We start from the raw sequence: 25,653 nt of genomic DNA, 5'->3' as shown, positions 1-25,653 counted from the left end.
TTGCCCTCATGTGAACAGAGCTTGTGAGGAGCCAGGTTCCATCCATACACAAGGCACTCATATCTCTCCCCTGACCAGGGACTGTGAAGCCACGCCCAAACGCACTCATTGGTCTCTCATATCCAGGGGCTGTGTGGGCACGCCCATTCCTCTCTTCTCACCTTCCCCAGAGGCACATGCTGGAAACCTCGACTACCCAATTTGAGGATAGACTTGGCCAGGGAGAAGGCAGTGAAGCCATAGAAGGATGTGCGGGTCCCCACATCCTGTTCATATCCTTTGACAACGGCTCCACTCAGTCTGTACAGAAAGATCAAACCAGATGACGAGAATGGAGGAGAGACATTTGGAGGGGGGTGAGAAACATGAAGCAGCCTGGCAGGAGTTGTAGACACACTCCATTTCCTAGATAAGGTAGGGGACATGTCTTAGGTAGGGTTTTATAGCTGTTAAGAGACACTGTGACCGCTATGCCAACCCTTATAAAGGAAAACATTTAATTGGGGCTGGTTTACAGTTTGAGAGGTTTAGTCCGTCATCATCATGGAGAGGAATATGTGGATCACAGGCAGGCATGGTGCTGGAGGAGCTGAGACTGCTACATCTTGATCCACAGACAGCAGAAGGGGACTCTGTGCCACACTGGACAGAGCTTGAGCATAGACCTCCAAACCTATCCCCACAGTGACAGACTTCCTCCAACAAGACCACGCCTCTTAACCAGGCCACTCCTCATGGGCCAAGCATTCACCTAGGTGAGTCTGTAAGGGCCATTCCTATTCAAACCACCACAGGACACTTATCAGGTCTCCCAGGAGAGCCCATCTCTACAGGCAATGGAGGGAGAACATACCGGAAAACATAGTCATGGCTGTCTATCTCTTGGCCCATACGAGAATCATTCAGGATGCCCCCATTGCCCACTACAGCACAGGTGATACATGTGAGGTACCCAGTGGGGAGGCTTGCCAGGAGGAGCTGCTGCTGGAGTACCGGAGGGAAGCGGGTCAGCACCTTCTGTACCACTGGAACAGACCATGGCTCCATTCAGAGCCCGGAAAGGAGACCAACCCAAGACAGGAAGCCAGCCACTCTTTGCCCTGAAGTAAGGACTCACGGGACTGATTGAGCTCCATGAAGCCAAAGGGCGGTGCAAAGTGCTCTAGACGGCTCCACTCGCTCTGGGTGAAGTGTCCAGAGTCTAGGAACAGAGTGATGTTGGGCAGAAAGAGATTCTGTAGCCATGGTGACTTGGAGGCCTTGATCTTCACAGAGTTGGGGCAGGTCTATGTTCAGGAAGACATGTAAAGGTTGTGGGACGGTAATTTGGCCACACTCCCCAGAGCCCAGAGAGAAGGCAGAGAGAACAAATCTCTGCCTTAAGATTTCCCTGGCCCCGCCCTTCTCCTCCGTTTCTAATATATAAGTGAACACCTTCCGACATGTTTTGGGAGAGCATTTCATAATTCACCACCCAAGCCTGTAATCTGTTAATAAATCAACATATTTTAAATCGTCACATGTTTCTTAAATTTTGGGCTCTTCGTTGGAGTAAGTCAAGGCTGGCGCGCCCCTGTCTGCTGTCTGCACGGGGCAGGGGGAGGGAGAGAAGTTGTTCGTCTGCCCCCACGCTCTCTGTACTCTAGTTAGCCGCGACTTGTGTCCTGTGTCTCTTGTTGCAGCGTGCCAGCTCACGGGACAGGGGATGAAAAGCCTTTTTCTCCACCATCCCCAAGACTGCCCTGATATCTGCACGCAGGCGCATGGGCTCCGGCCTGCGCCCACACCCAGGCCTCACCCGCGAGCGCGACCCGGGCGTGAGATCTGCCCTACAAAGGTGAGGTAATGTGATGGCCCGGGAAACCATCAGCCAGGGCCTGGGTGGGCTCCATTACACACAGGCTGGGCCTCGGGGGTGCTGTTCAAATGTTCCTGCCCCCTATGCTGTCTTTCAGTCTGGACCCCAGGGTCTGACTACCTATCTCTCCATGTCCTGATCCACCTTGTCTTAGAAAACAGGTCCCCTAAGCTCCTAAGCAGCTACACTTGGCAATTCTGACAGCTACATGTGCATGCACTGTTCTGTCTGGATATGGCCCTGTCCTGTGTGTATACACAACGAGGTTTTTAGTATCTCCATCAAGGCAGGACTGAGAAGGATTAGGGAGGTGACATGGGGTTGAGTGCGTGCAGCTTTTCTAAAGCCTGGAGGATAGTGAAGGTTCCTGAGTAGGCTTTCCAGGGATGGCAATGTTCCTGGAAGGGGAGCACCTGGGCTCTAGGCTGTGTCTTCTTGCCTGCTACTTCCATGATAACATTAACTTCCATGTTCTAGACCCCAAAACTGGGCACACTCCCTTCCTATAGAAGGTTAACCTGCCTCAGGCCTTCTTCAAGGACTCCCAGACAAATCTCTTGCAGCCTCACCTTTCTGAGTTGTTCAGACCTTGATTCTGGACCTGCCTTCTCCTCCCTAGCTAAGGCAGTTATAAGAAGGAAGGATGGGTCAATAACAAGTATCAGGCCAAGTACAGGAAGGGTCAAACTTATGACTGAAAGCTGAGCACAGGAGGAAAGAGCTGCTTGGGTTGGTGGTAGCGTGCAGAATCATGGTGTAGTTCTGGACTCACCTTCTGTAGGCTGCCCACATCCATGCTATAGTCCTCCTCAAAATCCCACCGAGGCTCAGACTTGAAGTTGGAGGCCTTCAGCATTTGGCTTTTTTGTGTGGTGGGGTGTGGAAAAGAGGCAGGGGATGAGGTGGCCTGGACCACTTTCTTCTTGGCTGGGACAGATCCTGTGGCCATCGGTTGCTTCCTTGTTGACAGTGCTCCAGTAGCTATCGATAGGTTGTCCAGACATTTTGGAACAGGTGTCTTTGCAGCAGGCTCTGCCTTGCTCTGAGGATTCTCTGGTGCTGGCCTTATGGGATCCAGGTTCCTCTTCTCCTCCCCCTCTCCTCGGGCGGCCTTTCTCTTCTGTTTCTTCAGGTCCACTTCCTTTGTCCTGACAGATGTTGTCTCCTTGTTGTGAACTATGGGTGGCAGTGTCATTATGGGTCCTTGAGGTTTGGCCTTTTGTAGAATCTCTTGTGGACTTGATTCATTGTTCTGTATAAAATGGTACCTGGACAGAGAACACTTGGTAAAGGCTGGATGTTACATAAGCCCGCCACAAACATCATTAGCAGGCTGAGCAGATGGCTCAGTGAGTAAGAGCGCTTACTCTGCAAGCATGAGCACATGGGTTTGAATCCTCAGCTTTTATATTAAAAAACAAAACACCACAAATACAGGCATGCAGGTGCCTGCAAACCCACATGCTTTCCTGTCTTATCCTCCACGTTATTTTATGACACAGAGTTTCTCACTGAATCTGATGCTCACTGACTTGGGTAGATTGGTTGGCCAACCAAACCCCACAGATCCTCTGCCTTTGAACACTGGGATTACAGGCTCATACCTGTGGGTGCTGAGACTTGAACTCAGGTCCTCATGTTTGTGCACCAATAACTTTTCCATCTGCATACGTCTTACACACAAACAGAATAAATCTAAGAAATCCGGTAGTTCTTAGGTTCAGGACTGCTCAGTCCCCCATGAGTCTTATGTTTCTAAGTAGATCCTGGCTTGTTGTCTCCTTAGACTGCAGTATCCCTCCTTGCTGAAGTGGCCTCTGGACACCACAGAAATCCTCCTGTCCCCAAGATCTTCTGGCATGCCCCTTACTTGCTGAAACTATCCTCCTTTCTTCTGTAACAACTGACCAGCTTAACCTTGTTACTGATAACAACAGCAGACTTACAAACACACAAGTCCCTCAGACTCCACCTATATGTCTTGCTCTCTTCTGTTAGACTTTGTACCTCTTGAGAGCTCGTCAGAAAGAGTGGGTAAAATGGCCCCCAGGCCCCAGTCTCTGTGGTTTGCGGCCCCAGGTTGGGTAGGACCATTATTGACCTTTATGGACCTCATACCCATCACCCTTGAAAATTATGTAAGCTTCCGTCTTACACAGTTGTAAAGATCAAAGTCACACACAGAGTGACTCCAGTTCTGAGTTGATGTGTCAGAAAAGAGGGGGTCGCCACCTTCACAATGAGCCTCACAAAGCAAGGTAGACCTTTCACAGCTCCCTTTCAGGATTTTAAACTTTATTAAATCATCTCTGTGTGTGTCAGTGTAGGTGTACCTCTTTTTGCACATGGACATAGTGTGCATATGCACGTGTGTGCATGTGGTCATGTGTGCATGTGGTCATGTGTGTGCATGTGGTCATGTGTGCATGTGGTCATGTGTGTGCATGTGGTCATGTGTGCATGTGGTCATGTGTGTGCATGTGGTCATGTGTGTGCATGTGTTCATGTGTGTGCACATATGTAAGTGTGTGCTTATGCTCATGTGTGAATGTAGTTGTGTGTGCATGTATACACGTGTGCATGTGCTCAGGTGTGTGAGTATGCTTATATGTGTGTCTAAATGTGGAGACTAGAGATTGGCCTCTGGTGTCTTCCTTAGAAACCTTCCCCTTTGCATTTTGAGACAGAGTCTATCATTGGCTTAGAGCTTGCTAAGTAAGCTTGGCTGGCCTATGATCCTCAAGAATCTATCTGTCTCTTCCTCTCCAGCACTGGGATTTTGAGCACTCCCCACCATGCCTGGTTCTTACATGAGTGCTGGAATCGAACTCAGATCCTCATGCTTGTGTGGCAAGTACTTGACTAACTGAGCCATCTCCCCAGTTTCTCCAAAGCTTTGCCTTTCTTTTTGAGTCAGGGTTCTAAGTGGTGATGGCTGACTTCAGACTCCAGATCCACCAACCGCAGTGCTTGAAGTCATGGCTGCTCCACTCCACTTGTCATTGCTATCCTGTTTTTATTAGTTTTTACTCCTTTTGTTATTCTGCCCCTGTAGCAGCACCTTGACCCCTCCAAGTGTAAAACCTGTGGTCACCTTTGTGCCCCCTCTTCCTCCCACCACTCCTTTAAAATATCTCTTGAAGTTCACTTCTTTCTTGTCCTGGATCCTCCCTGGACTTCAGTGGCTGAAGCTTCCTCCTTCAGCACTTTCTGCCAGAGGTAACTACTTAGGCAATCTCTCCACCCCTTGCCCTTGATTATCTCACTGGATGGTCCACACCCTCACCTTCTTGAAGCTGCCTTTCTGCCCTAAGAGTCCTTTGCCTCCATACCCTGGCCCCACCTTTCTCCTGGGCAAGCAGGGAAGCCCTCCATTGTGCATGAGACTTCCCCATTGAGGAATGCTGATGGATCGTTCATGTCAGCTCTTTCTCTATAGACGCCTCCTTCTCTGCAGGCCATTTACTGATCACTCGACCAACTGCATACCATCTTTGAAACTTTCCACAGAGCCTCCTAGACTCTCTCTCTTCCAGAGACCTCTCTCCATGGTCCCTCTATCAATCACTTGGAACTTAATTATATGCAGTGTATTGAACATGCTTCATGTAACAGTCACTTCAGCTGATTAAAACTCGTTCTAGTTTTGAGTGGTGGTACATGTCTATAATCCCAGCACTTGGGAGGCTAAGGCAGGAGGATCAATGGTCCTGAAGCTATCCTGGGTTATATAGTGAGACACTATGTGTCAGCCTATGTTCAGTCTATCATTCATCTATCTATCTATCTATCTATCTATCTATCTATCTATCTGTCATCTATGTATCTTGCTAGGGGACAGCCCCATCGGGGTCTTGTTTCTTGTTGATTTTTCTTGAGGCAGCGGAGGGGGAAGAGTGTTGTCAGTGGAGGGTAAGACTTTGTCTTACAAGATATTTAGGGTTGCTGTATAATAATAAAAATTTTACTTATCTAAGTTACTATGCTACTGTAGCTGACCTGCCCTCTGTGATCCTCTGAGGCCAGGAACTGCAGTTTCTGGCATGTAGCATCTCATCCTAGGAACAGCAAAGTATTAAGAAAATAGCCTTTAGCCGGGCCACGGTGATGCATGCCTTTAATCCCAGCACTTGAGAGGCAGAGGCAGGTGGATTTCTGAGCTTGAGGCCAGCCTGGTCTACATAGTGAGTTCCAGGACAGCCAGGGCTACACAGAGAAGCCCTGTCTTGAAAAACAAAAACAAAAAAGCAAAAAAAAAAAAAAAAAAAACAGAAAAACAAACAAAAAAACCACACACACACACAAAGTAAATACCCTTCGTACTATCTCAGCAGGAACTGTTGGGCTCTAATTTTCAGCCTGTTAGAAGCCACAGGAAGAAAAAGAGACACTTTTTGAAGTGATTAGAGTGTTTATTACTAAGTTGTAAAAAGTTTCCTATGAAAAAAAATGTTTCCTATTAATGCTATCTAAGAAGAAGGGGAACTCAGAAGGAACCTCAGAGGGGCAAGGGAAATATTCCTCTAAGTTGGGAAAGGGGGGGATTCTAAGTGGGGAAAGGGAGAAAAAAATTGTTCTCTTCCTCTCTTTGTCCTGAGTTCTTATACATCTTTCAGAATACATGATCACATGTTAAAAAATTCATCACATGTTAACACAAAAATAAAATCATAAATTGTATTAGAAGTTTAAAACGGAGAGTATATGAATGGATATCCATTAGGAGTTATGATTGGGCTAAATGCCTATCACCTGTCACAGCTCCAAAGGTTCAGTGAAAGTTGAAAACAATAACTAAGTTATTAGTGAAGATTTGTATAGATAAACCCAGGCAATATTGTATCTTCTGTCCTATCGCCTATAATAAATCGCTAGTTCCCTTTTTATGACCTTTGGTTAATTGTTTTACAACTTCTTGAAATGTGCTCTGAGTAGGAGAAAGTCTGGTTACTATATAAGAGCAATTAACAGGTGACACATGAGAGACTGACAGAGTTCTCATTGAAGTTTTGACATCAGAAAAGGACCTAATAACAGCTGCACTATAAAAGAGCTTAATTATCACTGATATAATTTTAGGAATTCTTATAGGATCATCATTAAGAGGTTTTTTTTTTAAATCTTTTTTTTTTTTCTGAGACAGGGTTGTTTGTATAGCCCTGACTGTCCTGAAACTCACTCTGTAGACCAGGCTGGCCTTGAACTCAGAAATCTGCCTGCCTCTGCTTCCCAAGTGCTGGGATTAAAGGTGTGTGCCACCACTGCCTGGCTATCATTAAGACTTAAGGAGTCATCTATTTGTCTATATAGCATCAATACAAGACAGTACACCTTCGTAGATCTGCAGAGATCTGCTCAAAAGAGTGGACTGATACCTAGTGTTTGTTATATATGTTTAAAAATAATAGGAAAGGGCTGGAGAGATGGCTCAGAAGTTAAGAGCACTGACTGCTCTTCCAGAGGTCCTGAGTTCAATACCCAGCAACCACATGGTGGCTCACAACCATCTATAATGGGATCCGATGCACTCTTCTAGTGTGTGTCTAAAGACAGCTGCAGTGTACTCATATCAATAAAAATAAATAAATCTTTAAAAAAAATAATAGGAAAAAACATATAAATAGCAGAAATCTTTGAAAAAATAAGTTCCCTTAGGTCCTTCTTTATAAGACCAAATCTGTTGTGGATTAATTTGAAGCAAACTATCTCAGGAAAATCACACAGTAGTTATTAGCTTGTTTTATTATGGCTTCTGACACTATCTGCTATATTTATAAATCTATCTTTCTATCTAATATATCTATAAATCTATCAACCTGTCTATCTATAAATTTATATATCCGTCTGTCTATAGGTCTATCTATCTATCAATTTATCTATCTATCTATCCATCCATCCATCCATCAGTCTTTCTATCCACTCCCTTCTTCCCTGTTCCAGTGCTGGAATCAAACTGAGGGCCTCATAGATACTGGACAAGTTTTCTACCTCTGAACCACACCTCCACCCAGCCCTTTCTCCTTCTCCAAGCCTTTCTTGATGTTATATACTTTACAACCTGCTTGCTCTGAGGTTAAGTCACCTTGTGAGATATCTGAACTATTGCTGACATAGCCTCAACAGTCAAAATCTGAAGTTTTCCTGGGGAAAGCTTGCCACTCTGCAGAACCCCTGAGTCCTTTTCAGGATCCTGCCACCACCACCCCCCACACTGCTCTGACAACATCATTGTCCACAGACACATATCTGGAAGTGTGTGTTCCACTTCATGACTCCTGGTGAAGGACTCCTGTCCCACAGCTCCCTAGGCCATGAAGACCCGGGACAGAACAACACAGTTCTGTTTTCTTTCAGTGTGTTACACAATGGACAGCTGCATTGACATTCAGCCTTCAGAAGTATCTAGACAGCAATGGGCACCTAGCTGTTTTATCATACCCCTTAGCTCAGGGGCATGTGGCATTGACTGGTTATGGGGACCTGGAGTGATTCTGCTGGAGGCCACTCCTACTTGAAGCTTCTTTCTAGCATCCATGGAGTCCTCCAACCGACTCCCATATCCCCGTGTTGCTCTAGGTATGCCTTGACACTATGACAGCCATTCTTATCTGAAATGCACACTTGAAACAGATCTATCAAATGAGATAGATAGATAGATAGATAGATAGATAGATAGATAGATAGACAGTCAAGATCAAGATGGCTGGGTAGAGGTGTATAGACCTGTAATCCTGGTACTTGGGAAGCAGAGGCTGGCAGATCTCTGTGAGTCTGAGGCTAGCCTGGTCTGCATAGCAAATTCCAGGAAAGACGTGGATATACAGAGAGACTTTGTCCTAGAGTCCCAACAGACACAAACACATTTTACTGTAAGAAGGAACCAAACTGAAGCTGTTTTGAAGAAAACCTCCATTTTGAGTAGGGCTCAAATAAAGTTTTAGTCCCAAGACCTCCCTGGGTAACTGACATAGTGTTTGCAGAAAGACTCATATAAATGGGTAATGTACATCCTGGTTGGCAAGTTGAGACATAAGTGCTTGGCAGGTTGTCCTGCCAGAGTTCAATAACCCAACCAATGGGAACAGGATAATGGGAACACAAAGACGTGTTCCAAAGGAAGTCCCCATCCCTAAATCCTGATTGGTGGGAAAACATGGCACAGATGATTGTAGTTTTGGAGCTTAAAAACTTTGTTCCTTTCTGGCCTGGAGTCACAGCTCATCTCCTGCATCTGTTCTGCAGCCCTGATCACAGTAGTTGTCTGAACACAATACAGTTTTGCCCTCTGCAAAAATACTTACTAAATTAACCTTCAAATATACAGTCAGCTTCTGAGTCTGTGCTGTTCTCCCTGACTGGTCAGGTTTTGCTGCCTAATTCAAATAAAGGTCTTACTTTGCTGGACTCGTGTGCATGCTTGGGTTGTTTTAGATGATTAGGCTGTAACAATACCACAAGCAAAAATAAATACCTTCTAAATAAATTCTTGAAGTTTAATGAATCAAAGGACTGAGACATTAGCAGCAGACATAGGGGAAGTTTTTCATATTTGGGGGGAGTGTTAAACCAACTTTTCCCCCAAGTCACAATGCAATGACAATAAAAGAAAGGCACAGAATGTGAACTCCTGATTCTTTTGCCTCTGCCTCCCAAGTGTTGAGATGTGCCATCATCCTAGTTTGATATCAGGAATCAGACTTTGTTTATGCTGGGCAAGCGTTCTACCTACTTGGCCCTGTCAGACCCAACGTTTCTATATTTTTTCCATCTTATTAGAGAATGAATATATTGTTTTCAAATGTCAAGAGCAATAAAGCAAAAAAAGAAGCTTTTTCACTGCGTCTGTAAAAAAGCGTCACTGCTGGAGATGTGCTAAATGGTCTAGAAGTTCTTGTGGAGATCTCACGTGGGGCACGGATTCCGAGGCTCGCCTTATCACGACCTATGTGCAACCTTGACTTTTGTGACTCACTTTTCAGGGTTCGAAGGTCTCTGAGACATGGGAAGCCCACAGCCAAGAATGTGCTCTGAGTCTCAGGGAGTGGTGTGCAAGAGCCAGCACTTCAGCTGCCCTAGTACTAACTAGCCCCTTAGGGGTAACTTCCCTTGTGCTGTGTCTGCCTGGCTTCTCCAGGCTCAGTCCATGGGTCCCCAGCTCCTGCCTGCTTCCCGTCCCACCCCTCCAACTCTGGCTTGCCTTTTTGTACAATCCTCCTGCTATCCCCGGCACCTTGGTCAATACCACCAGCTCCTTTCAGATTCTTTATAAGACTCCTGACCTTAACACCCGTGGAACCCATAGGTGGCTCAGAGTTCCCCAGGCCTCCCCTCAGGTGCCTTGTTTGGGAATCACAGAATTGGCATCTTCTTACCGGAAATCCTTTGTGCTTGGTTCCTTAACAATGGCGAGCAGAATAAAGATCAATGTCAACACAGCCAGAAACAGGAAAACTTGCTTCTGGGAAAGTCCTCCGCAGCAGTTCTTCATGGTGGATGGCTGGTCCCTAAAAGCACGTATGATGAGAGCGAGCCTCTTGAAGCAACAGTTAGGTTGCTTCCTCATTCAGGTGAGGGTGAGGAAGCCCCGCCCTTTAGTGTAGCACTGAGCTGTTCCAAAGAGCAGAAGATATAAAGGAAGGGCAGACATTCAAGAGAGAGAGAGACCTTCTGTCCTTATAGGTTTAACTTCTCATGGGAGGGACCCTAGGCACAGTTGCCATTTAGGGTCAAATTTCTTAGCCTCTCAGAAATTGTGACTGGAACATCACCAGAAATCTGTGTGTCTGAGACTTGCTGTCAGGGCCAATGGACAGCTTCACAAAATAGGTGGCTATAGAGTTCTGGGGGAAAGGCATGGTGGGTAAGACACTTGCTGCACAACCATGAGGACCTATGGTGAGTTTCTCAGCCCCTGTGCCAAGCCAGTCATGGTAGCACATGTCTGCACACCCAGTGATTCTGTGGCAGGATGTGAGATGGAGACAGAAGACTCCAAGAACCTCACAGGCCAGCTAGCTTGGTGTATGCAGTGAAGAAGGGGCCCTGTCTCAGACAATACGGAAGCTGACACATGCACAGAAGAACAACAAGCCTCAATGAAGACTTCTTCAAATGCTGGCACCTGAAATTGAGACCCTAATCCATCTGCCTGCCTGTTTGTCCTGGTGGGCAGATGCAGTGCATAGCGTGTAGGCACGCTCTTAACCCAGCATCAATCTCAATAAACAGTCTCCTCTTACCTGTCAGACCCAATGGCAAGCTGAGGTGCCCATTAGCATGCCAAAGTACATGCTGGCCTCAGGCTCTCTAAGTATCACAAGTATATGCTATAGCATCCCTGCTGGCTCACTGGCTCTTCTGAGCACTTCTAAAAGTTGGGGGGAGGGGGGAGTGGATTAGAGGGATAGGGAGTGTGAGGGGCTGAGAGTGTGGAGATACACTATATTTCTCTAGCTTCTGTGTTAACTATTTACCAGCTTCTCTTTCTCAACAATCCTGAAATTTCAGACATAGTCCTCTTTTGTCTTAAACTTTTGGCTCTCTCCCTCTGTCTCTGTCTCTGTCTCTGTCTCTCTCTCTCTCTCTCTCTCTCTCTCTCTCTTTTTCTCTCCACCCCCCCCCGTAACTTTTTACTGATTCCTTCTGAATCTCACTCATGCACTCCAATCCCACTCACCTCCCTGTCTTTCCATATCCACCCTAACCTCCCCCAAAACAAAACAAGCAAAATCTCGATATGGAAGCTACAGTGTGGTCCACACACACCCTTTTCCCCAAACAGCTTTATATGCAAATGTCCATTGCAATGACCCATTGGTCTGGTTTGAGATCTCTGGACTCTGCTACACTGCCAATACTGGATCCTCACAGGACTCCTCTCAAACAGCCTGTTGTTACCCTGTGTCCTGGAGATCCTGCTGCTTTGGATCTGAAGGACTGGCCTTTTCCACATGTTCCACAGTTCACAGATGTGGTTGATGTTGTTGTGAGCCAACTCTTAAGTCCTGGATCTGGCCCTGGGTGGTTACTGGGTTGTTCACTCCTCCAGCTCTCCTGAGCATGTACCACCAGGGCCAGCTCTCCTCCTTTGCCCACTTAAGGAGAAGTCTACCTCACTCTTGCCTCTCTCCTTTATTTTGGGGGTTTTGGTTGTTTTGTTTTACCCTGGTCTTTGCCTTTAAGGCTCCACTTCTTCACCCATAGTGAGAGACTGGCTGATCCTGAAAGGGAAGGCAAGGTTCGAACAGCTAGGAGATGAGATAACTCAGATATCTCTGAGTGCAATGAAAAAAAGAAACTTGGGAGACAGCTTCAGTGAGCCAGCTCGGTTAATGGGGGAAACAAAGGCTATTTAAACCTTTAGAGGGGGGTAGGGACTTTTGGGGTGAGTGTACATCATTGGGCAAGGCCAGGATATTGGGGATGACTCACTTGAATAAGAGGAATTCCAGGTGCTGTGGGACATGACATTATTAAGGGGAGAGGAAGTTTAACTTGTTTCTGAGGCTATGTGACCTCCTATGGGGGGCAAAGTTCGGGGAGCAGGGCTACATGTCCTGGAATGCAGACCCCGGGCATGGGGGAGTGATCCTATTCCTGCATATCTCAGGATGAGATTTCCAGGGTTTGGACATGCCCTGATCCCACTCTTTCTCCAGGTTGTTCCCCATTCCAATGTTCCACAGTCCTCCAGCCATACAGCACTCTTTCTGTCATCCTTTCTCACTCTCTTCTTCTCTTTCTCCTCTCATGGCCAAGTCCAGCTTACTGATCGTATTCAATCTACTTTTCACCCTGCTCTGGACTCTTTCAGATGCCCATGGCTGTACTCTTTCTCATATTTATAACACATGTAGGACCCCGAAGGGCTGCTATGCCCTGGCTCAGCCTCATGCTGCTGTCTACAAAGTAACATTCTGCGGTTCCTCTAGGATCAAAACATCCTGAGTAAGGCATGGTGCCCCAGGAAGGGAATTTACACTTGGTATCCTATGCCCCCCGCCAAGTTGAATTCCTGCTTTTTTCACATCCTGATTAATACATGGTGCCCCAGGAAGAGAATTTATACTTGACATCCTATTGCCCCCCAGTTGAGTTCCTGTTTTTTTCCTGAGTTTGTATTTTTCCTTCCCTGGCTTGGTGTATATATATTGAATCTGCCCAGTAAAAGTTTTGAAATTCTCTCACAACAGATGACCTGAGTCTGAGTATTCCTTTAATCCCCCAGATCTACACCCAAGCACAGTACTGTGGGCAGTGTCAGAGCTTTCAAGTGGAGGTCCCACCGAGTTTGGGAAAGAGAGGAGAATCTTACAGGATCATTCCTGGAAGGAGCCGGCTGGCTGGTGCAGAGAGTGGAACGTATTGGAGAGGCGGCATGGGATCAAACTGAAAGCAGCACTACGTGAGTGTGAGCTTTGATCACGCCATGGAAATTGTGAGTTCCTTTCTACGAGTATTGGCACAGGATGATTCAGGTAAGGAATCCTTGTATGAGGTGAATAGCTCCAGCTCTAAGGATGAGGAAGAAACTTTAGAAAAGGAAATAGCTTATTTAAAAGAAAAATTAAAGAAATGCAAGGTCCAAAAGGGGATGAATGGGAAAGGAGAGTGACCACCTAGTAAAATCCCTTTTATGGACTCTCCAGAGGCCACTGCTCCTCCAGCATATGATGAATGCTCCCTGAAGGATTGGTGGGTAGTGGAGCCCATCCCTAAGAAGGGGGTGATTTTTTCCAAAACAGGTTCCAACTATGCTTACCCTGTAATGGAAGTCCCTCACTCCAATGACCCCGGGCAAATGCTTAAGCAGCATGTGCCTTTGTCTTTTAAGAAATTACAGAGCCTTAAAGAAGCAGTTTCCTCCTATGGGGCCTTGGCACCCATTACTTTGGCAATTCTTGAGTCCTATAGCACCTTTAATTTAACACCAGGAGATTGGCAGCAACTGTGCCGTGCGACGTTGAGTGGGGGAGACTATTTACTGTGGAGGGGAGAATATCAGGAGCAATGTGTTATCTTGACAACATAAATGCACAGGCATGGCAGCCCCAGAGAAATCTGGAAGTGCTAACTGGATCAGGACAATATGCTGCTCTCCATCAGCAGATTCATTATGATCCTGCTGTTTACGCCCAAATTGCCACTGCGGCCGTTAGAGCCTGGAAGGCCTTGCTTAATAAGGCAGCTGGAGGTCAACTATCCAAGATGGTTCACGAAGTGCATGCTGACAAGAACCTGATATAGAACCTCTGAGCCCTTCAAAGAATTTGTGAATAAACTCTTCCAGTTAGCAGAAAAATTGTTTGGGGATGCTGATACTACCATGCCAGTAGTAAAGCAGTTAGCTTTTGAAAATGCCAATAAATGGTGTAGAGAAGCCATTAGACCACATAGATCAAAAACCTTAGATGATTATATTTGAGTTTGCAAGGAAATTGATGGAAATTTTATTATGGGACAAATACTCGCAGCTGCTGTGCAAAAGGGATCTAGCAAGAATAAAACTTGCTTTGGATGTGGCCAAGCTGAACATTTTAAGAGGGATTGTACAGGGAACAAGGGGATTACAGGTCCTGGCTTGTGCCCTCAATGCCGAAGAGGCCATCATTGGAATAATGAATGCAGGTCAAAATCAGATGCTGATGGCCACTCTCTCCTGGCTTCGGGGAATGGGCAGCAGGGCCCACTCCAGGGCCCACAAACCGAAGTGTACAGAGCCATAAATATCACTATTACCCCTATTCCAGTTTGGTTTGTGCCTCAAACCAACCCCTTTATGTCAAAGACCTTGTCAGAGGTACCCCAGGAAGCACAAGATTAGCCCTCCATTCCTCCTCCAGAGCAGTATTGACACCTCAAATGGACCCTCAAGCATTAAGTACTGGAGTGTATGGCCCCATCCCTTCAGGGAGTGTAGGCCTTCTCCTAGGATGTAGCAGTGCCTTGTTGAAGGGAATTAGGATCTTTCCAGGAGTAATAGACTCAGATTTTACTAGAGAAATTTAAATTATGGTTACTGTGGATAGGGGAGTTGTAGTTATTTCCCAGGGAGATAGAATTGCTTAGCTAGTTCTCTTGCCACAGTTACCCACTAAACATGCTGGGTTTCTACCCTCAAGGACCGTCCTACCTTTACCCTTTGGGTTGATGGAAAGCCTATGAAAGGAATTCTGGATACTGGTACAGATAGAACTGTGATATCTCAAACATCTTGGCCTAGTAGCTGGCTCCTGGATAGGTCCTCTTCCACCTTACAAGGAGTGGGCACAGCTGCTGCACCCCTCAGGAGTAGTAAGATCTTAAAATGGCAAGATGAGGAAGGACATGAGGGATGGTTTCAACCATTTGTCTTGGAACATCTCCCCATTAATTTATGGGGTCGAGATGTACTTAACTATATGGGAGCTGTCCTCAGAACCCAACCAGTTCAGGGTATGATGAAAAAGCAAGGATATATTCCTGGGAAAGGATTAGGGAAATGTTTACAAGGAAGACCCCATAGTGTGACTGAAGGATGTCAGATAGTCAGACACCATAAAGACAAAACTGAAATAGGAAATTTATATTAAGGGTCACTGTGGAGCCTCCTAAACCATTACCAATCACATGGACATCCAACGAGCCCGTGTGGATTGAACAGTGGCCCTTATCTAAGGAAAAATTGGAGGCAGCTCATTTATTGGTACAAGAACAACTTTTGGCCGGACATATCATCCCATCTACATCCCCCTGGAATACTCCTATATTTGTTGTTAAGAAAAAATCAGGAGGCCGGGCCGTGGTGGCGCACGCCTTTAATCCCAGCACTCGGGAGGCAGAGGCAGGCGGATTTCTGAGTTCGAGGCCAGCCTGGACTACCCTGTGAGTTCCAGGACAGCCAGGGCTACACAGAAAAACCATGCCTCGAAAAAAAAAAAACAAAAGATAAAAAAAAAAAAAAAGAAAGAAAAAATCAGGAAAATGGAGATTATTGCCAGATTTAAGGGAAATTAATAAAACTATGATGCCAGTGGGGGCTACTCAACTTGGATTACCTATACCAGTTGCTATTCTAAAAAGTTGGCACATGTTAGTGATAGATTTGAAGGATTGTTTCTTTACCATACCCTTGCATCCTCAGGATTGCGAACGCTTTGCATTTAGTATTCCCTCAGTCAACTTTAAGGAACCATCCCATAGATATCATTGGGTGGTGCTGCCTCAAGGGATGGCTAATAGTCCCACCATGTGTCAAGTCTATGTGGCAACTGCTCTTCAACCATTAAGGAGAAGACATCCATACATGTATATAATTCATTTTATGGATGATATTCTACTTGGAGCTAGGGGAGAAAAAGAGTTTTATGAGGCCTATGCTGAACTGCAAAATGACTTGCAAGCCATTGGGTTGGTTATTGCCCCTGAGAAGGTTCAAGAGAATTTTCCATATCAATATTTAGGACATGAATTATTACAAAAGAGAATTCTATCTCAAAAGTTACAAATTAGAATAGATACTCTGAAAACTTTAAATGATTATCAAACATTGTTAGGAGACATAAATTGGTCAAGACCTTCCTTACAATTAAGCACAGGACAGTTAAAACCTCTCTGATATTCTTAAGGGAGATGCATCACCCACTTCCCCCAGACAATTAAATGAAGAGGCCAGGGAATGCTTGAAAAATGGTACAGGAAGTTCTAGAACAAGCTCATTTAAATTATGTAAACTATTCAAGGAAACTGTTATTTGTGATTTTTGCATCAAAACATTCTGCAACGGGTGCCTTTTGGCAGGAGGGCCCTATTTTATGGGTTCACTTGCAAGCTTCACCCTCCAAGGTTGTTTTGTCTTACCCACAGGCAGTGGTTTCCGTGTTGTTTAAAGCCCATAAAGCAAGCCTACAAACATTTGGTAAAGAACCAGACATGTTTATTACCCCTTATAATAAGGATCAGATCCAAATTTTATCTCAAAATTATATTGATTGGGCCATGCTTGTTTGTACCATTAATATCCAGTTTGATAATCATTATCCTGAAAATAAGTTGTGTCAGATTTTTAAGCTCTACCCTGTGGTTTTTCCAAAAATTATTTCCAATCAGCCCTTGAATCAGGCTCGCCTAGTATTTACTGATGGATCCTCCAATGGTAAGGCTGCAGTTGTTTCCCAAGGTAGAGTTGAGACCTTACAGATGACCAATTGCTTTGAACAATTAGCAGAGCTAAAGGCCATACAATTGGCACTATCTTTGTTTCCGAATGAAGCTTGCAACATATATACTGATAGTGTATATGTTTCTCAAATTATGGAACCCTTGGAGACTGCATCTTATGTGGCACCTGCATCTTCGATTTATTCTTGCCTATTGCAGGTGCAAGCTCTTTTATGGGAGCAAACTTGGCCTGTGCTTGTGGGTCATATTTGGAGACATTCATTGTTGCCAGGCCCCTGGGCCCAAGGTAATAGTGAAGCTGATTTTCACACCAAACAAATTTTGCTTGCCCTAAATTTAGTCACTAATTATGAGAAAGCTGTTGCTATGCATAATAAATTTCATCTTAATGCAAATTCATTGAAGTTTCATTGTGACATTACCAGAGAACAAGCTGTTCAAATCGTTACTCACTGCCCTCATTGTGCTCAGTTTATCTCCACCCCTAATTTGGGAGTGAATCCGCGAGGTCTTGCACCAAATGATATTTGGCAAATGGATGTTACACATGTTCCCTCGTTTGGGAAATTACACTTCATCCATGGTACCATTGATACCTTTTCTGGTATGATTTTTGCCTCAGCTCACAGTGGGGAAAAAATAAAAGATGGTAAGAACCATTGCCTACAGATATTTGCCTACTTTGAGGTTCCCCACCAAATAAAGACTGATAATGGCCCAGCCTATGGTAGTGTGCCCTTTAATAAATTTTGTGATGAATATAATATTACCCATAAGACCAGGATTCCTTATAATCCACAAGGCCAGGCTATAGTGGAAAGAGCACATTTAAACTTAAAAAATTATCTTGAAAAAACAAAACAGGGGGAGTTTACCTTACCTCATTGAAGATTATTTTTTATTTTATATATTTTAAATTTTTTATTAGTGGATAAGGATGCATTGCTGCAACAGACAGACATTGGAAAGGAGCCCAGAAATGGAAAGGAAATTGTCATTAGGTATATGGAAAGGCCCTGACCCTGTATCAGTCAGAATGAGAGGTTCTGTTTGTGTTTTTCTTAAAGATGCTGAAAGTTCTGTTTGGATTCCTGGGTGTTATGTGTACCGTGTCACTACACAGCCTCGCCCAAGTGGAGAACTACTGGAGCCTCGTGAAGAACCCCCCAGTTCTGTTAGCAATGGGGATAAGCAGCTTGACTTGGACGGTCATAGTTCCCACGAAGACTACTGGAAAAGCTGCTGCTAATTCTGAGAAACCAGCAATTTCTTTTTGTTAATATTAATGTTACTTGTGTGCAGCCTCTCTATGGAGAGAAGTTTCTAGCAGGACTCAAACTGCCCAGAAGGCTCCTTAAAGGATGGGCTAGAGGTACTTGTCCCTGGGAGTCCTAGCCTTTGGGGCAGCCACAGCAGGATTGATATTTCTTTGCTGCTTTCAGACAGCAGATCCAGTCCCAGACAGTTACTAAGCAGGTGCTTGTGTTGCTGGCAGAAGAGAACCCTTCTGCCCAGGTTTGGCTCAGCCTTTACTGAGAATAGTTAGTCAATGACAGGCAACACTTTTGCAGTCTTTACCTACCTAAGACAGAGGACCTGAGGCTGGCAGTGATACCCAATGACGGGTAATTGGTATTGATGGAAGGTGACCTAAGACAGACACTATTCACCAATAAAATAAAAACGGGGGACCTGTAGGACCCCAAAGGGCTGCTATGCCCTGGCTGAGCCTTTCCATATGCTGCTGTCTACAAAGTAACATTCTGCGGTTCCTCTAGGATCAAAACATCCTGAGTAAGGCATGGTGCCCCAGGAAGGGAATTTACACTTGGTATCCTATGCCCCCCGCCAAGTTGAATTCCTGCTTTTTCACATCCTGATTAATACATGGTGCCCCAGGAAGAGAATTTATACTTGACATCCTATTGCCCCCCAGTTGAGTCCCTGTTTTTTCCTGAGTTTGTATTTTTCCTTTCCTGGCTTGGTGTATATATATTGAACCTGCTCAGTAAAAGTTTTGGCATTCTTTCACAACAGATGACCTGAGCCTGAGTATTTCTTTAATCCCCCAGACCTAGGCCCGAGCTCAGTACTGCGAGCAGTGCCAGAGCTGTCAACACAAACCTCCCCTTCAGTCACACATTGGAGGGGTCATGTCCTCAGTTCATATATCACTAGGCTCTCCGTAAAAGGTCCTGGCTGGCAGTGCCCTCTGCCTTGCACAGGTGTGGAGACTGGGTTAGCTCACAGTGTCTCAGAGCTACTGTGCATGAAAGAAGACACTTGGTGAGACTATCACTATCTGTATCTACACACATTTGCTGAGGCCTTAACCCCGTTTAAAGTCAAACCAAGGGCACAGATGTGTTTTCTTCCTTCCTTCCTTCCTTCCTTCCTTCCTTCCTTCCTTCTTTTCTTCCTTCCTTCCTTTCTCCCTCTCTCCCTTAATTCTCCTTCTCCTTCTTCTACTCCTTCTTCTTCTCCTTCTTTTTCTTTTTCTTCTCCTTCTCCTCCTCCTCCTCCTCCTTCTTCTTCTCCCCCCCTCCTGCATTCCAACTTAAAAACTCATGACTTGACAGCACCAGCGCTGCCCGCGGTACCGAGCTCGGGCGTAGGCCTGGGGGATTAAAGAAATACTCAGACTCCGGTCATTCGTTGTGGGAGAATGCCAATGCCTTTACTGAGCAGGTTCAATATATATACAGCAAGCCAGGGAAGGAAAAATACAAACTCAGGAAAAAACAGGAACTCAACTGGGGGGCAATAGGATGTCAAGAGTAAATTCCCTTCCTGGGGCACCATGCCTTAGTCAGGATGTTTTGATCCTAGAGGAACCGCAGAATGTTACTTAGTAGACAGCAGCATACGAAAAGGTTCAGCCAGGGCATAGCAGCCCTTTGGGGTCCTACAGGTCCCCCGTTTTTATTTTATAGACGAATAGCGTCTGTCTTAGGTCACCTTCCGTCAATACCAATTACCCGTCATAGGGAATCCCTGCCAGCCTCAGGGCCCCTGTCTTAGGTAGGTAAGGACTGCAAAGGAGTTGCCCGTCATTGACTAACTATTCTCAGTAAATGCTGAACCAAACCTGGGCAGAAGGGTTCTCTCGTGCCAGCAACACGAGCACCTGCTTAGTAACTGCCTGGGACTGGATCTGCTGTCTGTGAAGGCGGCAATATCAATCCTGCTGTGGCTGCCCCAAAGGCTAGGACTCCAAAAGACAAGGACCTCTAGCCCATCCTTTAAGGATCCTTCTGGCCAGTTTGAGTCCTGCTAGAAACCACTCTCCATAAAGAGGCTGCACACAAGTAGTAACATTAATATTAACATAAAGAAATTGTTGGTTTATTAGAATTAGCAGCAGTTTTTCCAGTAGTCTTGGTGGGAGCTATGACCAGTCAAATCAAGCTGCTTATCCCCATTGACATCCGAATTGCGTGGTTCATCACAATGCTCCAGTAGATCTCCACTTGGGTGAGGCTGCGTAGTGACAGGACGAGGCTGTGTGGTGACAGGGCGCACACAACGCTCAGGAATCCAAACAGGACTTTCAGCATCTTTGGGAAAAACACAAACAGAACCTCTCACCCTGACTAATACAGGGTCAGGGCCTTTCCATTTCTCTAAGCCCAGTGCCTTCTGGGCTCATTTCTAATGTCTGTCTCTTGCAGACAATACATCGTTAACCACTAATAAAAATTTTAAAATATACAAAATAAAGGATAATCTTGCATGAGATGAATTAACCTCCCCCCTTTTTGTTTTTTTTCAAGATAATTTTTCAAAGTTAAATGTGCTCTTTCCACTATAGCCTGGCGTTTAACGGCTTAGCCATCTCTCCAGCCCTGAGTTACTAGTTAAACCAAATTTCTATTATCAAAGTTGAATTTTTAACCATACCCAATAAACACTTTTTTAACATAAAACAATAAAACCAAAATAGGCAATTAACAGATTGATGCACCAAGGACAGACAATAGACAGGAAAAGCAGAACTAGAGGTTTCTCCAGTAGGAGCCAGAGAGAAAGCAGAATGTATCCCAGGAGGGCTCTGAATTGCAGTATAAGGATGAAAACATGATAAGCAGCATTTTCGCTGCATTGTTATTGATTAAACTCATGATACACTCATTATTCCAGTTATAGAGTGCCCACTCTGACACATGGAAGTGAGGGCTAGAAACACATTTGGCTGACTGTTGGAAAAGAGGCTCCATAATCTTCACAAATTCTGATGGTTCAATTACATCTAAAATTTCTTCTAATTCATTTAAGAACATTACTTCTTTTGGACTGTGAGTCTTTGGCCAGTATCTGAGAAGTGTCATTACCACTGGTTCAGTGAGGGTGCTGTTCTTCTCTAAAAACTGCATGACACAGTATGCCAGCTTGAGATGGTAGACACTCAGGGACCTCACTTTGTATAAGGGCAGCAATACCTTCAACAGGAAAATCTTGTGCCCTTCCTTTAATGGTAAGGCAAATCCATTAATTATACTTCCCAGGATCTCTAGTAATTCTGCTATGCCACTGTGGTGCTCTGTCTCATAGATAAACCTACAAAATATATTACTGATCTGTTTCCTGATGTAAGCGAGCAGGCCTAAGAACTTCACATAGATTCTGTGCTGGGTCGTTTTGAGAAAATCTCTCTCCCAAGGATCCTCACTGTCAAAGAGTTCTAGAAGCTGCAATAGAAACTTTTGATCAATATATTTCTTTGCTATATTGGGCTGGAAATCTGGAGACTCTAAAAATCTTAAGAAAAATGCATAAACAAGCTGCGGATGAGGCCAAGCTGCTTCTAACATTGGTTCATCTCCTCCTGGGTCAAATTCTGCTCCCGTAGGATTGGAGGAGGGTAGTAAGGTTCGAAACCTATTAACTGCAAACGTGTGGATGGCTTTGGGGTAAATGGGCTCTGTGATCATGTTCTGGTTGTAGGTGATATGTTCCACCATTTCGCTTAGGGCAGCTCGCTTTTCTTCTTTCCATTTTAAGTCACTCAGTGGGTCAGAAGCAAAGTCAAGGATGACATAACACTGACTTAGCTTCTGGATGAAAAGCTTCTCTTGACCCACAGGAGGAACATCTTGTAAAGATGGGAATTTTTGCAGTTCTCTATTATTGCTGGCATTAACCCGTGAAGAGTTCTGCCATTTGTCTTTCTTCACAGGGACTACGATTGGCTGAGGGACTGGTACTTTTATTTTAGTAGGTGTCGAAGACTGGACAGCTCCGAGGCTGTTTTTCCTGCTGGCTATCTCTACTTCTGCTATATCTTGTCCTTCTCCTTCTTTTGAACCTTTTCCACTTTTCACTAGTTTTGGTGATTCTTTCTCTTTCTTGGTTTTATTCGGTATGGCTGGTGCGGACTGCGGCCTCTGCAGCTCCTGCAGCTGCCCACCACCACTGCTGCTGCAGCGGCAGAAATGCCCCGGGCCCGGCCATTGCGCCATCCGGGATGCCACCGCTGCCACCGGGGAACTGAGTAGCTTGTCCGCTCTCGCTTCCCCTTTTCCAGGCTCCCGTTCCCATTTTCTGACCTTGCATTTCTTCAATTTTTCCTTTTCTAAAATTCCTCCCTCATCCTCAGAGCTGGAGCTATTCTCCACCTCATACAAGGATTCCTTACCTGCATCATCCCGTGTCAATACACGTAGAAAGGAACTCACAATTCCCATGGCGCGATCAAAGCTCACACTCTCGTAGCGCTGCTTTCAGTTTAATCCTGCGCCGCTTCTCCAATACGTTCCACTCTCCGAGCCAGTCCAGCCGGCTCCTTCCAGGAACGTCCCGTCAGGTTCTCCTCTCTTTCCCGATCTCGGTGGGACCTCCACTTGACAGCACCAGCGCTGCCCGCGGTACCGAGCTCGGGCGTAGGCCTGGGGGATTAAAGAAATACTCAGACTCCGGTCATTCGTTGTGGGAGAATGCCAATGCCTTTACTGAGCAGGTTCAATATATATACAGCAAGCCAGGGAAGGAAAAATACAAACTCAGGAAAAAACAGGAACTCAACTGGGGGGCAATAGGATGTCAAGAGTAAATTCCCTTCCTGGGGCACCATGCCTTAGTCAGGATGTTTTGATCCTAGAGGAACCGCAGAATGTTACTTAGTAGACAGCAGCATACGAAAAGGTTCAGCCAGGGCATAGCAGCCCTTTGGGGTCCTACAATGACTAGGGAACATTTTTTCTTTGAGACAAGATTTCTCTTTGTAGCTCTGGTTGTCCTGGAACTCACTCTGTAAACCAGGTTGGCCTCAAACTCACAGAGATCTGCCTGCCTCTGCCTCCCAAGTGCAGGTTAAAGTCATGCACCACAACCACCTGACCTGGAAACCCACTATTAAGTAACCTCCCTGATATTGTTTTCCCTCATGTAATCTTAGATGGTCCACCTACTTGTGAGTTTCCATCTTATGATGCTATCTTGTGGGACCATGTAAGGATGGCTTGGTTTCTGGTAGAGCACTGGCTAGAGGTAACCATAGACCAACAGGTGTCCATGCCTGCAAGGGATGGCATATATTTCAGCACGCTCCAAGACTCCAGGCTCCTGACACACAGCAAAGACCTCCATTGACCAGCACCTTTAAGTCACGTAGAGCAACGCCCCTACCAGCCCCTCCACAGGTAGAGGGAGTGACTACAGGCCTCAGCTTCAAGAGATTTCCATATTAATGAGGACATTAATGAGGTACCTGAAGGCCAGAGGGTGTAGCCAATTAAATATTCCTTCCCAGACCCTCCGCCCTCTCCCCTGCCTATTTAAGTCAGGCCCACCTAGCAAACAGGGCGTGCAGCCACATTCATCCACTTTCTGCCATGACAATAAACCTTGTAAAACCATGGACTTTCTCGTGTCTTTGGGGCTCTGCCATAGGGAACCATGGAGAAGGCCTTTAACTAATGAGCTGTTGCCACCACCGTCACCACCGCCGCCTAATCTCCCTCTGAGGACTTCTCTACATTCCTTCTGTGGAGTCTGAGGCTGCCTACTCAACCAAGCTAGCCAAGCAGCCGATCCAGCCAAGCAAGTGCTGTAACCAAGAGTCTCTTTCCTGCAGGGCACTGTCAGGGCCTCCTTCTCTCCCCCTTGTTCCTCTCACATCTCTGTTCTTCTGGAGCCCCTAGCAGCATCTGGGAGCCCAAGCACAACGACCACCGGCATCTGGGTCCACTCAAGAGCCCTGCCTCTGTGGAACCTTCAGACTGAGACCTATCCATGTGCAGGTGGAGCCCAGAGCATCTTCCCACAGCACAGCGTCTGCCTAGCACTGCATGGAGAGAACTCAGTCAAATCCTCACATGCTTCTGCCTCACTGAGCTGTGGCAGACAAGCAGGAACCACAACTCTTCCCAATAGGACCCATGCCCGCCAATGCACATGGGCTATCACCCCGCACTATCTGACACACATTGATTGTGGTTTTTGAGTTCAAAACCTGCTCACCAGAAAAGTAAGGGTTACAGTGTCAGCAGCTGGATCTGTGCTGTGTCCCTGGTTATTCAGTTTGTTGTTCAAATCAATAAAGTGTCTCTGGTTAAAAACAAAAAACAAAAAACTTGGTGTGTTCTTGGTGTTGGATTTTTGAGAGAATGTCCCACCACCACCACCACACACAAATATTTTGGGGGTCTCTCCAGGATCCAGAATACAGATACAGAAGTGCAACTTTTTGAATTGGCAACTTCAGGGAAAACTCTGGAGGTGAGTCTGATTTAGATGGGGGAGGGGAGATCTCGTTTGTCTGCTTCTTCTATCAGTCTCTTTGTCACATCTAGACATTCTATGTTTGTTAGCATCTGGTCTCACATTCACTTTCTCTGTTCACTGTCTGTGTCTTCTTGGTCCTGGATTCTAAGATGAGACTGAATCAATTCACCACACAGTCCCCTCTTGAACTTCACCATTGTAAGGACTTTTAGAAGAAAGCTTCTCAGTCTGGTAAGAAAGTCTACCCTGACAATCTTCAGACATTCTGTTATCTCATATGGCCCACCTTCAAGATAGATTGGTCCGCAGAGGGTACTTTCAATTTAACTGTGATTTACTCCACAAAGGCTATCAACTTTGGATTAGAAGGACATCCTGACTAAGCCTTCTACTTTGTGGCTTGGTGGTCTCTCATGGAAGAGCTACCTAAATGGCTCAACCCCCTCTTGTTGGAGTTGAGCAGCACCCCTTAAGTCCTCTCCCTCACACCCAAGTCTCAGAGGGATGAGAGAGAGAGTCCTGTTCTCCCTTCCATGGACAAGGACATACCTCCTAACTATCATCTCCCTCTATTGCCCAACCATTCACATGATGCATGGATCTCTTCCCACTTCCCCTACCCCTGTCATGTACCTCCACCTCTAATTCCTGCTTCCTAAGCCCCCCCCCCTTATACCAGGTCTGGTTCTAGACATCAAAGAGACCTTGGTGAGGAAGACTTCACTTCTGGCAGAGTTCCCACCTTGCCTCTATTTAACGTATGTACCCCTCACATGGGCTCCAAGATGAGGACCCTTTCATGGTTTATACTGACCTGTTGACCTCTATCCTCAAAGAATCCTTCTTTTTCAGAGAAACTCCAGGGTTTAATTTCTCTCTTGGAGACTATACCCATCAGCCAACTTGAAATGATT

General features: G+C 45.6%; 1 protein-coding gene across 1 annotated transcript; it reads right to left on the bottom strand.

Moving 5' to 3' along the window:
* Positions 1–161: 161 nt before the first annotated feature.
* On the bottom strand, positions 162–10,346 carry LOC114636379 (alpha-N-acetylgalactosaminide alpha-2,6-sialyltransferase 1-like; the record flags this gene model as incomplete). The annotated part of the gene is made up of 5 exons (XM_028784502.1): positions 10,231–10,346; positions 2,631–3,126; positions 1,118–1,286; positions 854–1,025; positions 162–300 (listed from the first exon to the last, which is right to left on the bottom strand). Coding segments are annotated over exons 1-5 (1,092 nt in total), but the record flags the coding sequence as incomplete, so codon positions are not given.
* Between the last annotated feature and the right edge of the window lie 15,307 nt (positions 10,347–25,653).

This window comes from Grammomys surdaster, unplaced genomic scaffold (assembly GCF_004785775.1).
Source record: "Grammomys surdaster isolate TR1022 unplaced genomic scaffold, NIH_TR_1.0 123808, whole genome shotgun sequence".
Taxonomy (NCBI): Eukaryota; Metazoa; Chordata; class Mammalia; order Rodentia; family Muridae; genus Grammomys; species Grammomys surdaster.
This window is presented reverse-complemented; position numbering and strand designations above follow the sequence as displayed.